Source organism: Manacus vitellinus, unplaced genomic scaffold (assembly GCF_001715985.3).
Source record: "Manacus vitellinus isolate BGI_N305 unplaced genomic scaffold, ASM171598v3 scaffold_53_pilon, whole genome shotgun sequence".
In the NCBI taxonomy this organism is placed as follows: Eukaryota; Metazoa; Chordata; class Aves; order Passeriformes; family Pipridae; genus Manacus; species Manacus vitellinus.
Genome location: NW_021940637.1, coordinates 2,364,601 through 2,377,645, shown reverse-complemented (window position 1 = coordinate 2,377,645; position 13,045 = coordinate 2,364,601). Strand labels below are relative to the sequence as shown.

The 13,045-nt window shown below is 42.2% G+C and overlaps 1 protein-coding gene across 2 annotated transcripts in view; it reads left to right on the top strand.

Annotated features, from left to right (window-relative positions):
• TLN2 (talin 2) overlaps positions 1-13,045 on the top strand; it is a 152,756-nt gene that overhangs the window by 45,177 nt on the left and 94,534 nt on the right. For both annotated transcript variants that reach the window (XM_018081477.2, XM_018081478.2), the window contains 3 exons: positions 9,243-9,413; positions 12,096-12,193; positions 12,840-12,969. In XM_018081477.2, coding sequence (XP_017936966.1) covers positions 9,278-9,413; positions 12,096-12,193; positions 12,840-12,969 — 364 coding nt within the window. In that variant the 5' untranslated portion in view covers positions 9,243-9,277. The remainder of the gene's footprint in view (positions 1-9,242; positions 9,414-12,095; positions 12,194-12,839; positions 12,970-13,045) is intronic.

Here is a 13,045-nt window from a genome sequence, read left to right as displayed (position 1 = left end):
GCTCCATCTAATTCTGGATGATGATGCTGATCAAAATGATCAATATGGATTTACTGCTGTGATTTCACTAGCTGAGTGGATATTATGGTATTAGATAGTTCAGCTTCTGTAACAAATAAAGAAGATTGTTTATAAAGCCTGTAAGAAACTCAAGCAGCTCATTAATTGCCTTCATGTTCCCTGAGGTAGATAATCAAGTAGAGTGGTATGAAATAACTGTTGAGTGCTGTTCTCCTTAAAGAAAATGATCCAGAAGTTTCTGGGCAGCATCAGGTGATGTTTAGGAGGGTGGAAGGAAGGCCAGAGAAGAGTCCTTGTATGATTTACCATGACAGCTTATCTGGAACTTAGAAATACCATTTCTCTGCCAACAGGTGTCACTTAAAAAAAAAAGAAGTAAAATAGGAAATTCCCACTTAAAAAAAAAAAGAAGTAAAATAGGAAATTCCCACTTAAAAAAAAAAAAAGAAGTAAAATAGGAAATTCCCACTTAAAAAAAAAAGAAGTAAAATAGGAAATTCAGAATAATATTTAGACCACAGTAGGTGAACCCAAGAGGTCATGTTCTGTCTGTGTCATGAAGTGACTCAGGTAACTACTCCAAGTGGTTTATTGCCTCCCTCTTTGTGGTGGTTCCAAGAGTGGCAACTGTAGCTCAGAGCTTTGAGTGATGGCTTCAATTAATTCAATGCAAAAAAAGCATTGAAGTGAGTGTCCTCAAAGGTTGGAAACCTAGACATAAAAGCTTTAAAATTGTCCTTCCAGACTTTATGGTGTGAATATACAGAGCTATGCAAGCCTGGATTTAAGAGCCCACTTTGTAGTTTAACCTACTACTATAATTAGTGTGATTTGGAATCTGTGGGTGAAATGCTTCAAATGGTCACATTGGCTGCCTTGGAAAATGAGTTTTCTATCAGCTGAACCCTTCCACAGGATAGAAAGTGGTTTTAATCTTCATTTATTCTTCCTATCCTATAATTTTCCTAGGTGTCCTTCAATTACCAGACATCAGAAAGTACATTTGAAGCTATATAGATATATATCCCACTGTAAGCAAGTTGCAGTGCTTGTCATGGACCCAGATAAACCTTAGAAGAGTTCTCTGGTTTAAAAAAATTAAGCACCTCCCCAAAACCCAACAACAAACCCCTTAAAAACCAAAACCAGAGACAAACCCACAGCAAACCAAAGTGTCTTCTCTGTCTCAGGTACTATTTTAATTCTACTCATGGAGTCTGTGAACATCTTTGCTACTGTCCTCCTAAGACTCTCTGAAAAGGCTCATGTCTGCAATGGAAACACTTCATTTGGAGAGGAACCTGGACAAAGGCTGTTGATTCATTTCTGATTTCTACAGAAACTCATGTTTAAGGTTTTGGGCTTCCCTTTGCAGTGTTCCTGCAAAGTAAGAGCAGAAGCCTGGAAGGCTCTTCAAAGACACTTGTCACTGACTGCCACAGTGGAGGCTCTTACTCCTGAGGCTCCTGATTTCTATGTTAAAACTAGTTCCAGTCAAGCTCTTGGCTTATCTTATCTAAAAGCTGCTCCAGCTCTGTTTGGAACAATGACATTCCTCCTATAGTCCCTTGTAATTCATACTTCCTTTTGAAGATACATTCCAGCAAGTTAGTTTGCAAATATTCCTTTGGACTTAAAAGGCAAACTGTAGTTGAATTGCTAATAAGCTGACTGTCCTATAAACAGCTCTTAATTAGACCCAAACATTTTGGTCTCTACATAATTCTGCTTGAGGGAACTTCCTTGCTGGGTTCTTAGCAAAACAGATGCTGTTCCTGTACAATTATAATGGGTGAACTGGTATCTATTAATGCTTGCTGATGATTACAGCCTGCTTTCAGAGTAGCCTTTCAAAGCTTGCCCTAGTTCATCTTCGTTTTGTTGTGGGGTTTTTTTGAGTAGTTTGTTTGTAAAATTCAGTACTGCATGCCACAGATAGATGCTGTGAGTTTTTGCTGAAATTCTTGAGGGTTTTTAACATAAACTTGCTTATCAGCACATGTGGTGTGTGTATTCAGCCACTGTGGTTGAGCAGGGCTATTCTTGGGACATGCCATGTTCTTGCATTTTAATTGTCTGTGCACACTTGCAAACAGAATAAACAGTGTTTTGTGCTGTGCAGTGTTAAGTTCCTTGTGTTCTAACTGATGAAGGGAAGGATTATACTTTTCTGGCTGCTCATTTAAGCTCCAAGAGCTCTGATTTGCTACCCCAGACAGTATGTGGTGTCTGAGCTTGTCAGGCTACTCCTGGACCCTCCAAGTTGATATCTTCTTACTTATTGCCCATTTAGAACATCAACTTTTACTCTGTTGGCTTTTATCTTGCCTTCATCTTTGAGCTTATTGGAGGGGAATTGAGGGATTATTTCTTTCCTTTCTGACCCCCAGAAGGGTGCACTCTGCTCCATGCTGCACTTACTGAGGAGGCACAACTTCCAGCCCAGTGTTCCCAAGTGTGATATTTGTGCCTCAGGGGTGTCCCTGCAGCCCCTCAGTGCCCTGCTCTCAGTGGTGACCCTTCACAGTGTCTTGTCCATCATGGAGTTGATGCTGAAGGCCTTGCTTGGACATGTGGGCATGTTTCAGGCACACAACCCACACATTGGCTCTATACAATGTTCTGGAGGAGAATCAGCCTGCTCTTCTAAGAAACCATAATAATAGCAGCCCTTAAGCACCTTTAAGAGCACTGTGCTATAAATGAGTTACAAATTGACAGCAGTGGAGCACTAAAGAGAGGGCTTCCTTGGGAAGAAGCAGTGTCACCTCTTCTGCAATAAGATGCCAATGTAAGTGCCACTGGGAGTTTGTAGTAATATATGTGCTGTTACCCTCTGTGCAATCAGCTGCCTGCTTGCCTGCCTTGTGGCTCCATTATCCTGGATTTTGAAGGATGGCACTTTCATTTGAGTTCACAATTTTGGAAGTATATGTAGCTGTCAGTCCAGCTGGGTTTGTCCTTTGGAGTGCCTTTTGCTTAAGGAGGTCTTACAGGCCCCATCCACTACACGAGTATTTCGTATGTTGTGATAGAATCAGGTGTTCCACCTCCATCAATGACAGACAGTGTCAAGTGTCCTGCTTTACTGGTGCCCAGTGCCAGCAGGGAGTTGGTGGGAGTACTGAAAAGAATAGAGCACTTCTGTTCCATTGATTTTTGTTACAGAGCTGGTCTAGATTAAAAATACATGGCTTTGCCTAAACCAGCATACACACATGTAGGCTTCTAGGCTGTGACAGTCTCATGACCTAGATTTGTGTTTGCTCAAGCCTGAACGAAGCAGTTAAGGAATATCTCCAGGGAGACAGAGCCCTCCTGCATCACAGCAGAGCTTTGCTCTAACCACAGCACTGGTGGTGACAACGCTCCTGGAGCTGGGCGGGCGCCGTCGGGGTTTGGCAGTGGGAGCTGAGCCACAGTTGCCTAATTTAGGAATGCAGGTATTTTTGGGCTACGTGTTACTTCAAACACTCTGTTGGCAAGACTGTCAAAATGCTCAAATGGGAGTTTGAATTCTCTGTTTGTTCAAAATACACAGATAAAGTCTGTATGGATTTAGAGGGGAGACCAGTCGGTGAGCTCTGACCTCCCTGCTCACTCACACACCCACCTGCCTTAATTCCTGCCATTCCTACCCTCACATCTGTGCTAGCTGGCAGCTGGTGAGGTGGTTGTAACACCAGTGCCATCTTCCCAGTCTGGCAGAACTGGGCTCTCAGGTACAATTTAGTTTCTTGGGGAATCTTTTCTGGAATTTCTGTAATGGTTGTTTTATTATGCCAGTTTATCTGAGGAAGATATTGTGGGATGAAGACATGTTTTGTATATTACTCACATTCATCGTACTGATTTGACCCAGAAACTTTTCAGGTAGTGTAGAGTTGGATCCTACACTGATTTAGTACTCTCTTAATGAGCCTGACAAAAAATCGTGGAAGCTTTCTAACTAGGACAAGTCAGAACTTATGTGTGTCATCCATCTCAATGCTTTGAACATTTTAACATAGACAAATTTAACATAGACAAGTTCACAAACAGCAGACAACTCATTTCTCTTACTGTTGTAGAAGGTTTTTTAAGGAGCTGGCTGAGAAAGCCATTTGTTGGTGAAGCAACCGAGGGATCCTCAAATTCCTTGGTGGTTCTGCTTGGTCTCCTATAGATTCTTTTCATGGTCAGAAAGACTGAAGAGTTTACCACCAGAGCAGAAAATTGCAGCTGGGGTCACTATTGTCCCTCTTTGCAATGCCTTGTGAGGTACATCCTGGACAAAAACCCACCCTCCTGAATGAAACCCAGGGAGGCTCCTCTCTGGAGCGTGGAACAAAGCAGGCTGACCTTGCCTCTTGGAATGAAACTTTGTCCAGAGAAATCTGGATATGTTAAAACTTCCTTTGCTCTAGAAATGTTTTCCCCAAGAGAGAAATTGCGTGGAGATTTTCCTTGAATTTGCTCAAGAATGACTGGACAAAGGGCTGCCGAGGGTATTTCCATGGGCTCTGTGGGCAACCTGAGGAGAAAACGTGCATGTTGGACAAAGAAGGAAAAAAATTGTGGAGGAAAGGGACTACAGATACCTGTTTCACTTTTTTTGTTATTGTTAACAGAGAGTTCTTTGGCCATGTAGTAGCACAAACAAATTAATAAAGATACCTCAGCAGTGCACATCTACCACTGTGGTGAAAGTCATCTGGGAAACCTTTGGTGTGTCATCGTGACTGTAAAAATCCACCGAGTTCATCACTGTTAAAAGCCAGCTATGTAGATTATTTTAATATTGCCTCATACAGCAACTGACTGTAGCTGATGGTTCGAGGAAGTCTGTATTTTTTTTCATTGTGTTTTGGTGCTGTGAGACTCAGTATCAGTTAGGCAGACTGACCCCAACAGTAAGTGTTGTAAAACATAGATCTGTACATATTTTGGCTACATATCAGTGTAATGTGCTAGATAGAGTTGGGTGTAAATTAACTGTCTGTAAACTGCTTTTTAGTCATTTCCATGCTTATTCTGTACTAAACTGCTTTTTATACTGTTTTCATACTTATTTTCATACACTTAGGACCTAAGCATTTGTCAGGATTTGCCAATCCTTTGTGTGCTGCTTTTTCCACATCCAGGAAAAATTTTAGGAGGTGGTGCCAGTCATATACTGGGAGGGTTGACATAGAAGACCTGGAGGGAACTTGGAAAAAATAAATTTCTTGTCCCAGTGGTTTGGTTCCCTGTGGATTGTTGTAGCAGTGGGGGGTTCACACCAGGGGCCTGAGTAAAGAGCAACTGGGACCTTGCAGAATTTGTGTGGACTTGCAGTTGGGGGCCCCTTAATCCTGGTACACTGTAGCTTGTCTGAAAATGAGATTTCCTGCTGACTGTGTGGTTATGCTGATGTTCCTCAACAGCCAAACTAGGTGGAAGAAGGAAGTTGGAGAGTAAATCCATGCAAACACTAATCACTCACTGTGGTAGCACAGGCAGGGTGTAGGAATTACTTTGGGGACTGACAAAGGAAAAGCACAGTAGGATATGAAGAAATCAGTCTGTTCCTCAGCTCTGGCAGTCCTGACAGGAGTTCTGGTTTGCTCCACTTGAGTGACACCAGGAGGAAAAAGCGATTTTAAATGAATTTCCAGTGGAAATTGAGGGTGAATGTGTTTCAGCATCAGCTTTCTTCCTGTTACTTTGGGGACATTTATCAAGGAAATATATTTAAGCTTTTGTTTGATTTCTTAGGTTGTGGCTTGCTTTCCCTAGTTACTTTTTGTTTTCTGGCTTATTTTGTACCGAACAATTAAATTAATAGAAAGGCATTTTGCAGATTTATTTCATTTCAGGGAAAATAGACTGTTCAGATCTATATATTCAGATCTAATATTTATTACTGTTTTATCAAAAAGCATTTTTTATTTTTAATCTTCAGATTGCTTCACTGAAAATACCTATGAAGAGATGTTTAGGTAATGTTGTAAATATTAGCCCTTCGAATTTCATAGAACTCTTTTTAATGAAGATAAATTGTTAAAGAAAAATATTTTAACTGTTCAGGGAGTATGTGTGTGGTTCTAAGCCCACACCTATTGTAATTTAACAGTAACAGCATCCTAATTCTAGCTGTGGGAATGGGTCTCTGCAGGGAGCTTTGGGGAAGGATACAATAATTTCAGCTGAGGATTGAAGAAAGGCTGTGGTTGTGCTGTGGTTACACCCCTGCTGACCTGCAGGGGAAAGGGCAGATATTCCTCCAGCCTGAACTTACCTTAAAGAACTTTAAAATTGCCTCATTCTTAGGTTTTACTTTTCAACCCTTATCTTGGGATAGTATCTTATTACCTTACCTTATATCTTATTGTCTTGGACATTATCTCGTATGTTTGAAACCCTTGTGCTTGTTTGCTTTGTTGGCTGGGTATCTCTGTGGGCACACAGGGGCCTGTTCATTTTGATCCAAACAGTGTTTATGATTTAGTTTTGTCCAGGTTTCCCAGAACGTGGGCACTGTGGTGGTTCAGCCGTGACATCCACACTTCCTGCGGGCACTGGGTCCTCTCACTTCGGATCTCTGGCTCTTTTAAGAGCTGCTGCTCTCTCTCCCAAACCTGTCAGATCCATAATTTATTACTCCAGTCTCCTGCCTTACAAGCACAGATCAGTCACAGTCTGATTTAGAAATTTCCTCCTTCATTCCTTGCAGAGAATCAGACAGCACCAGACAAACCATTTCGTGTGAAATGCTCCTAATTTGCAGGATCCTTCTGGCTTTTGGTCAGCTGGTCCAGAGACTGAGTGATTTTGGGGAGCAGAAAGCGTCCATTACTTGCACAGAGAAATATTTAAATGTGGTGTGAATCAATGTATAGAAGATAAAGGAAATGTGGAAGATATTTCCCCTTTGTTTTTCTCTGTGATCTCAGCCCTTTTTCTTGACCAAGTTCTTAGCTCTTTTGAGAAGAAACAGCTGTCCTGTTCTGGCTGTTACCCAGCAGATGGAAGCTGCCTGGCCCGTTTATTACTGAAAGCCAAGTGGGGAGATTCAGAGCCAGAGGGGGATCTGGAGGAGGCAAAAGAAAACCCTTCTCTTGAGTTTGAGAACACAGTGGTGGAGGAAGCTGATAAGTCGTGAGCTCTTTTCATAAACTTTTTTTCAAATAAAGCATCCTCTGGTGTCTCTGAAACCAAGAGCACTGAGTAGAAGGAGACCAGACCACTGATGTATTTAGGTCCTTTTTTTAGGGAGTTGAATTTGACCCTGGAAAAAAAGGAGAGTCATTGGGAGGACACAGTAACAGATTACCAACTTGTAAAATTGCATTAAAGCTGTCAGGGAGAAATTTGCATGTCTGTTTATGTAGGACAGGGAAAAAAGATTTTCTTGCAGAGTGGAAAAACGCAGTTGAAAGCTTGTGTGAGTAAGGGAGAAATTTGGAAGTAGTAAAAATAAAAATAAAAATGGAGCAGCTTACCTGTGGATGTTGTGGACTCCAGTTTGATGGAGCTTTTCACAATGGATTAAATGAGCATCTGGCAGGGACAGCCTAGGGCTGCATCATTTTGCAATGCAAGGGACCAGGCCAGGCTTCCTTTTGAGGTTCCTTCTGACACACATTTTTTATGGTTTATGTGGTGCACGAACAGAAAGCGAAAATATTAACAAGCTGAGAAACTTCTCAATGTGCTTTTGAAAGAACTCGCTCCAAATTTTAAGAAATGGGGGCTCTGCTTATTTTTAAATGGGCCAGTACAGAATGGTGTCACACACCTGACAGGAGTATCTGTGCTACTGGAAAGCTGTGGCCCAGTTGTCATTCCTGAATCAGGGTGGGAGGAATCCCATGACTGGAGTGGGGTGAGCAGTGGCTGTTCAGGAGGGGCAGGGGAGGAGAGCTGGAGGCATTTCCCTCTACTTCAAGAGGTGGATTCGTTGCAAAGAGCTGTCTCTGAAGAATGAGCAGGTCCAAAGCCTGTGGATAAGGATCAGAGTCCAAGGCCACCAAGGGAACCTCGTGGTTGGTGTTCACCACGGGGAGCCTGTTGAAGTTCTTGCTCCAGCTCCAGGAGGCATGACAGACTGTCATCCTGCTGGGGGACTTCAGCACCCCACCAGCTGGGAGAGTGACACAGAGAGCTGCAGGCAATCCAGGAGACTCTGGAGTGTGTGCAGGATAACCTCCTAAGCCAGGTGACAGCCCTACCCGAGGGGTGCAGAGCTGGACCTGATGGTTACTGGGAATGCCAAAACTGGACCAGTGTGGGCTGCAGTGATCATGCACTGCTGGAATGTGCAGCTGGGAGGGACGTGGGGCAGCTGAACAGGAAAGTCAGGGCCCTGAACTTGAGGGAAGTGAGATTCCAGCTCTTTGAGACAGTCAATAGAATCCCCTGGGAAACTCCTTTTAAAAGACACATACGTAAATTTATGCAGAAATTATTGGGGGATTCTAATTGATTATGGAGAAATGACTTATGTTCTGAAGAGTTCTTGGAGATCACTGTGGAAAGTCTAATTATGGAAGAGTGGTTTGGACTGTTAGGACAGTAAGGGAAGACACTTGAGACAAAACCCAGACTATCTACAAAATGAAACAATACAAAAAGCATCTGTAGCTTCCCGTTTCTGTAGAAAAATGCTGTCAAATTTGGTGCAGTTTCTGAAATAGAACTGAAATGAAAAATAGCTCATTCTTGAAGCTCTGTGTAGCTGCACAACAGGCTAAAAACATCCAGCAAATCCATGTGGAGACCTGAGAAAAACCACAACACTGTACTGCAGCCTTTGGGATCTTCAGGAAGGAGAAGTTATGCACTAGGAAAATCCTACTTTTGATGAAGTAGTTCTTTTAAGCTGTTAGTTACCAGCTAATTTAATGGTCTGGTAAAAAGATGTGGTGAGAGAAAAAGAATTTTCTGTCAGCAGTAAATATGTTGGCAATATACCAAATAAGTACATTATTCTCCTATGCACCATTTTGACCTACCTCAGACAAAGTATCAACATTTAAGTAGGTGCACACAAGTTGTTGGAAGATGAATTTCCAGTACAACCAGAAAAACACATGCTTTGGAGACTTTCTACCTCCATGGCACTAATGAGACTTTACATAGAACTGCATTTGAATAAATACAATTCTACTGAACTAATTTAATTTGCTTAATGGAACGTTGAGTATATTAAAGCACTAAATGGAAAACTCCAAGCAATGATGCCTTTGCTGCTTTTTCAGGTGCTTTGGTAGGAACCTGTGGGTGCTTTGGCACCATGGTGGCCCTTTCCCTGAAGATCTGTGTCCGTCAGTGCAACGTGGTGAAGACGATGCAGTTTGAACCCTCCACTGCAGTGTATGATGCCTGCAGGGTCATCAGGGAGCGAGTGCCAGAGGCTCAGACTGGGCAAGGTGAGTTCCTGGCTTTGGCCTCAGTCACCTCATTTCAAATAAATTTCAAATAAATAAATTTAAATTTCAAATAAATAAATTGATAAATAAATTTTAAGATATATTAAGATAAATTTAAAATAAATTTAAAATAAATTTAAAATAAACGTAGACCCCCCGGGGGTTTTTACACTTTCCTGTTCCTCCGTTTGTCTCTCAGGTTGGTGGGTTTGGTGGAAACAGATTTTTAAGTGACAGAAGGTAGCTGAGTTCCCCCTTCTGTCTCGACAATGGCTTTCCCACAAAAGATATTTGGTTTTTTTTGTGTGTGGAACTTTGTCTTCTTAAATAAATATCTTGTTTGCCTGGAAGATGATTTTTGCCCTACTCGGAGAGCAATTTTTTCAGTCCCATCTTTTCAAAGCAGTGTTCGTGGCAATGCTTCCTAAGAAAATCTGGGCAGACTTATTTTGTGCCTCATAAAGGAAGTGACAGTGAGAATTGCAAAAGAATGGCTGGATATCTCCAAATTGTGCAAAGAGAAACGTTTGAAACTAGTTAATAACTAAAAACCTCACCATGTTGTGCATGCCACAGTCACCATGCTGCCACATGTTAATCTAGTGGAACTGTCTCTACCTCTAGAGCAAATTAGATATACAGACTGAAGTACTGTGGACAAAAGGTCTGGTTTAAATGTAGTCAAAGTTGTCAAAAAATTCAGATTCTTCAGAACCCTTTGGTGCTGCACTGTACTTAATGCTACTGGAATGTAATTCTTAAAGCAGGTTGTTTATTGAGTTTTATGCACAGCTCTCAAGCTTCACAGCTGTTCCAAAAATCTTGTCTGAATTGCTAGAAAAACTTGCCAGTAGTGGACAATATTACCATTGCTTGGAATTGCTTCTCCTTTGCAGGAGTGTAGTTACAGAGCTCCAGCTTTCAGATAAAAGCTGTGCATTTTCACCTTGCTGATCCCTCAAGGCAGTGATGGTGAACAGCTGTGGAATTCAGAGAAGCTGAGTAACAAATATCCCTGAACATCATGAACCTCAAAGAAAAGCCTGGGAGCTCTCCTCAGATTTTACAGCAGGGCTTTCCCTTTATGTGTGATTACAGTGCAGTTGCAAACTTCAAACAGCTTTATGAAGTTGGGTGATGAACAGAAGCGTTTCTAACACATCCTTTCCCCTTCTTGGGGGCTGATAAATGTGGGTGTCTGCCTGTTAGTTCAGAAGACTCCCAGTGGTGCAGTGCAGCTGATCAAACCGGGTCCTGCACAGCAGAAAATGGCTTTGTCCTGCATTGTGGCTTCACCTGTGCTCCTTTCCCTTCTCCAGCACACCTGCCTGCCAGTGATATTAAAATCCAAGTTGCCCAGCTCCTGCTGTTCCACCCCTTGGGTGCACCCCAGCCACGAGTATCAGAGCAGTCTGTGCTCTGTGCAAGGCCCTGTGTGCCCTTCTAAAGCTCACAGCCTATTTCTGGGCACAAGTTCTGAAATGTTACATGAGTGATTCTGTATTGAATTTGTATCATAAGCAGCATCTCTGTGTGTACAGATCATCTGACTTTTCAGGGGAATTTTTAGTTAAGGTCAGCAGGGAAAGTTTTTCTTCTTATTCAGTTGTTTTTGGAAGGATTCTTCCTTTGAAATTGTGTATCTGTAAGTCGGTTACACTTTTATTAAGTAAGGTCTTTCATGCAGTTGCATAAGTAATGTGTTTGAGGTAATTGCTGTTAAATGTAAGCTGTTGCTATGCCAGGCATTTAAGGATGAAATACTCTCCAAAAACTGTAAGTATTTTTACCTGACTTTATGATCAGAGGGTCCGAACTCGTGGCTGAAGGTAAACGAGGTAGGGTTGGGTGCAGAGCTGCTGGTCATTGGCTTAAACTGTAGAACTGCAAATAGAAAAAATGAATAGAAAAATGAACAGTAATTTGTTGTTTGTGATTGTGAAGTATAATCTGTATCAATTCTTCATGCATATGGATAGGCTTTCAGTTGACAGTCATGATCCTTTATTGTATGTACCTGAAGTTTAGTCTTTGAAGCCTAAGCCTGGCTTTGTTTTTCTGTGGCAGTGAAAGTTTTATCATCTACTCATGATTCTGAATGAGCCAATTGACAAGTGTTTAGCCTGCAATAGATGCAAGTTGTTCCTGAGTTTGTTATGGATATAATTCTAGAAGCCTTGTTGTTTTTTGGGTTTTTTTTTAAACCTAAACCCGAGTCATCTACCAAAAAGATTCCCAAGTTTATAACAAACTCTTTATGTGGAAGGTTGAAAGCAAACTGTGTTTTGAAAATAGAAAAGCTGCTTGAAATAGTACCCTATGATCAAGGCCAAACTGCTGGGGTATTTTTGGGCAGTCAATCCTAAAGTGGGACCTGTGAGCATTTAGAAAAGGCTGTCTCAAAGGGAAGTATTTACAGATGTAACACACAGTAGATGTGACACGTTCTTGCTTAGTGAAGCTCTTGCTCAAGTCTCGTGTAAAGCCTGGTCTCCCCTCCCATCTGCTGCTGAACTAAATGTTTCATGAAGCACAGAAACAGATTTCTGTCCAAGTTCATTAAGAAGGGAAGGTAAGTGTAATGGAGGCTTAACCCTGAAGCTGAATAGCCTTGACTAAAACCACGTTGGCTTTATTAGGTGTGATATTTTTCAGTGGGTCTCTGTCTCTTCTGTTCCACAGCCTCTGACTATGGATTGTTCTTGTCAGACGACGATCCTCGAAAAGGTATATGGCTGGAGGCTGGAAGAACACTGGATTATTACATGCTGAGGAATGGGGTATGGTGCAAGGCTGTGGCCTCTTTCATCACCATGTTCTTAGAAAACTTGTTTCCTAAGTAGCAACAAGAATATTTAGCCTTTGGAGGGGTAGGAGGGTCTTGAGTCTGTTCCTGAGACTGGCCCACTCCTCTTCCTTGCTGTGCCTGTGATGTTGGGGTTTTTCCTGCAGTGGGTTGGGACTGTGAACTCCTGTGGTCAGTGGTGTCTTCAGAGAATGATTAACAGAAAGTTGAAAAATAACCTGTGTAATAAGCTTTACGTTTGAGGTGACCTTGTGCCACAGAGCTGGTTTTTGTGCGCTGAGGTGCTGAGGTCACGCTCGCTCAGCTGTGGCCAGCTGGATTCCAGCCCAGAGGCACTGCAGGCCTGGTTTAATGCTGAACCAGGTTCTGCAGCACAAAGGCACTTTGGGCTGTCCTGCCCTCCCTGAGTTTTGGTCTTGCCAGTTAGGACGAGTTCCTGCCAGGTGACACTGGCAGAACTAAAAGCGGTCACTTGTCCAGTTTGTTCCACGAGCCAGTTTGCCTGTGCTGTAACAAAGGGAAAATCCTGGGAAGGGGATCCTGGTTTAGGCATCTGGGGTAGTGGGTTGGCTTGTGGTGGCCTCCAAAAGCATTTAGAAACAGTTGTGTTTACTTCCTAGGATATATTAGAGTACAAAAAGAAGCAGAGACCTCAGAAAATACGTATGTTGGATGGTTCAGTGAAAACAGTCATGGTGGATGATTCTAAAACAGTTGGTGAACTGCTGGTTACCATTTGCAGCAGGATAGGTAAGATTTTGGGACCCACATGCTTAAGAATTTGTTTTCTTCCATGTTTTGATTGTTAGGATGCTATGTGTATTAC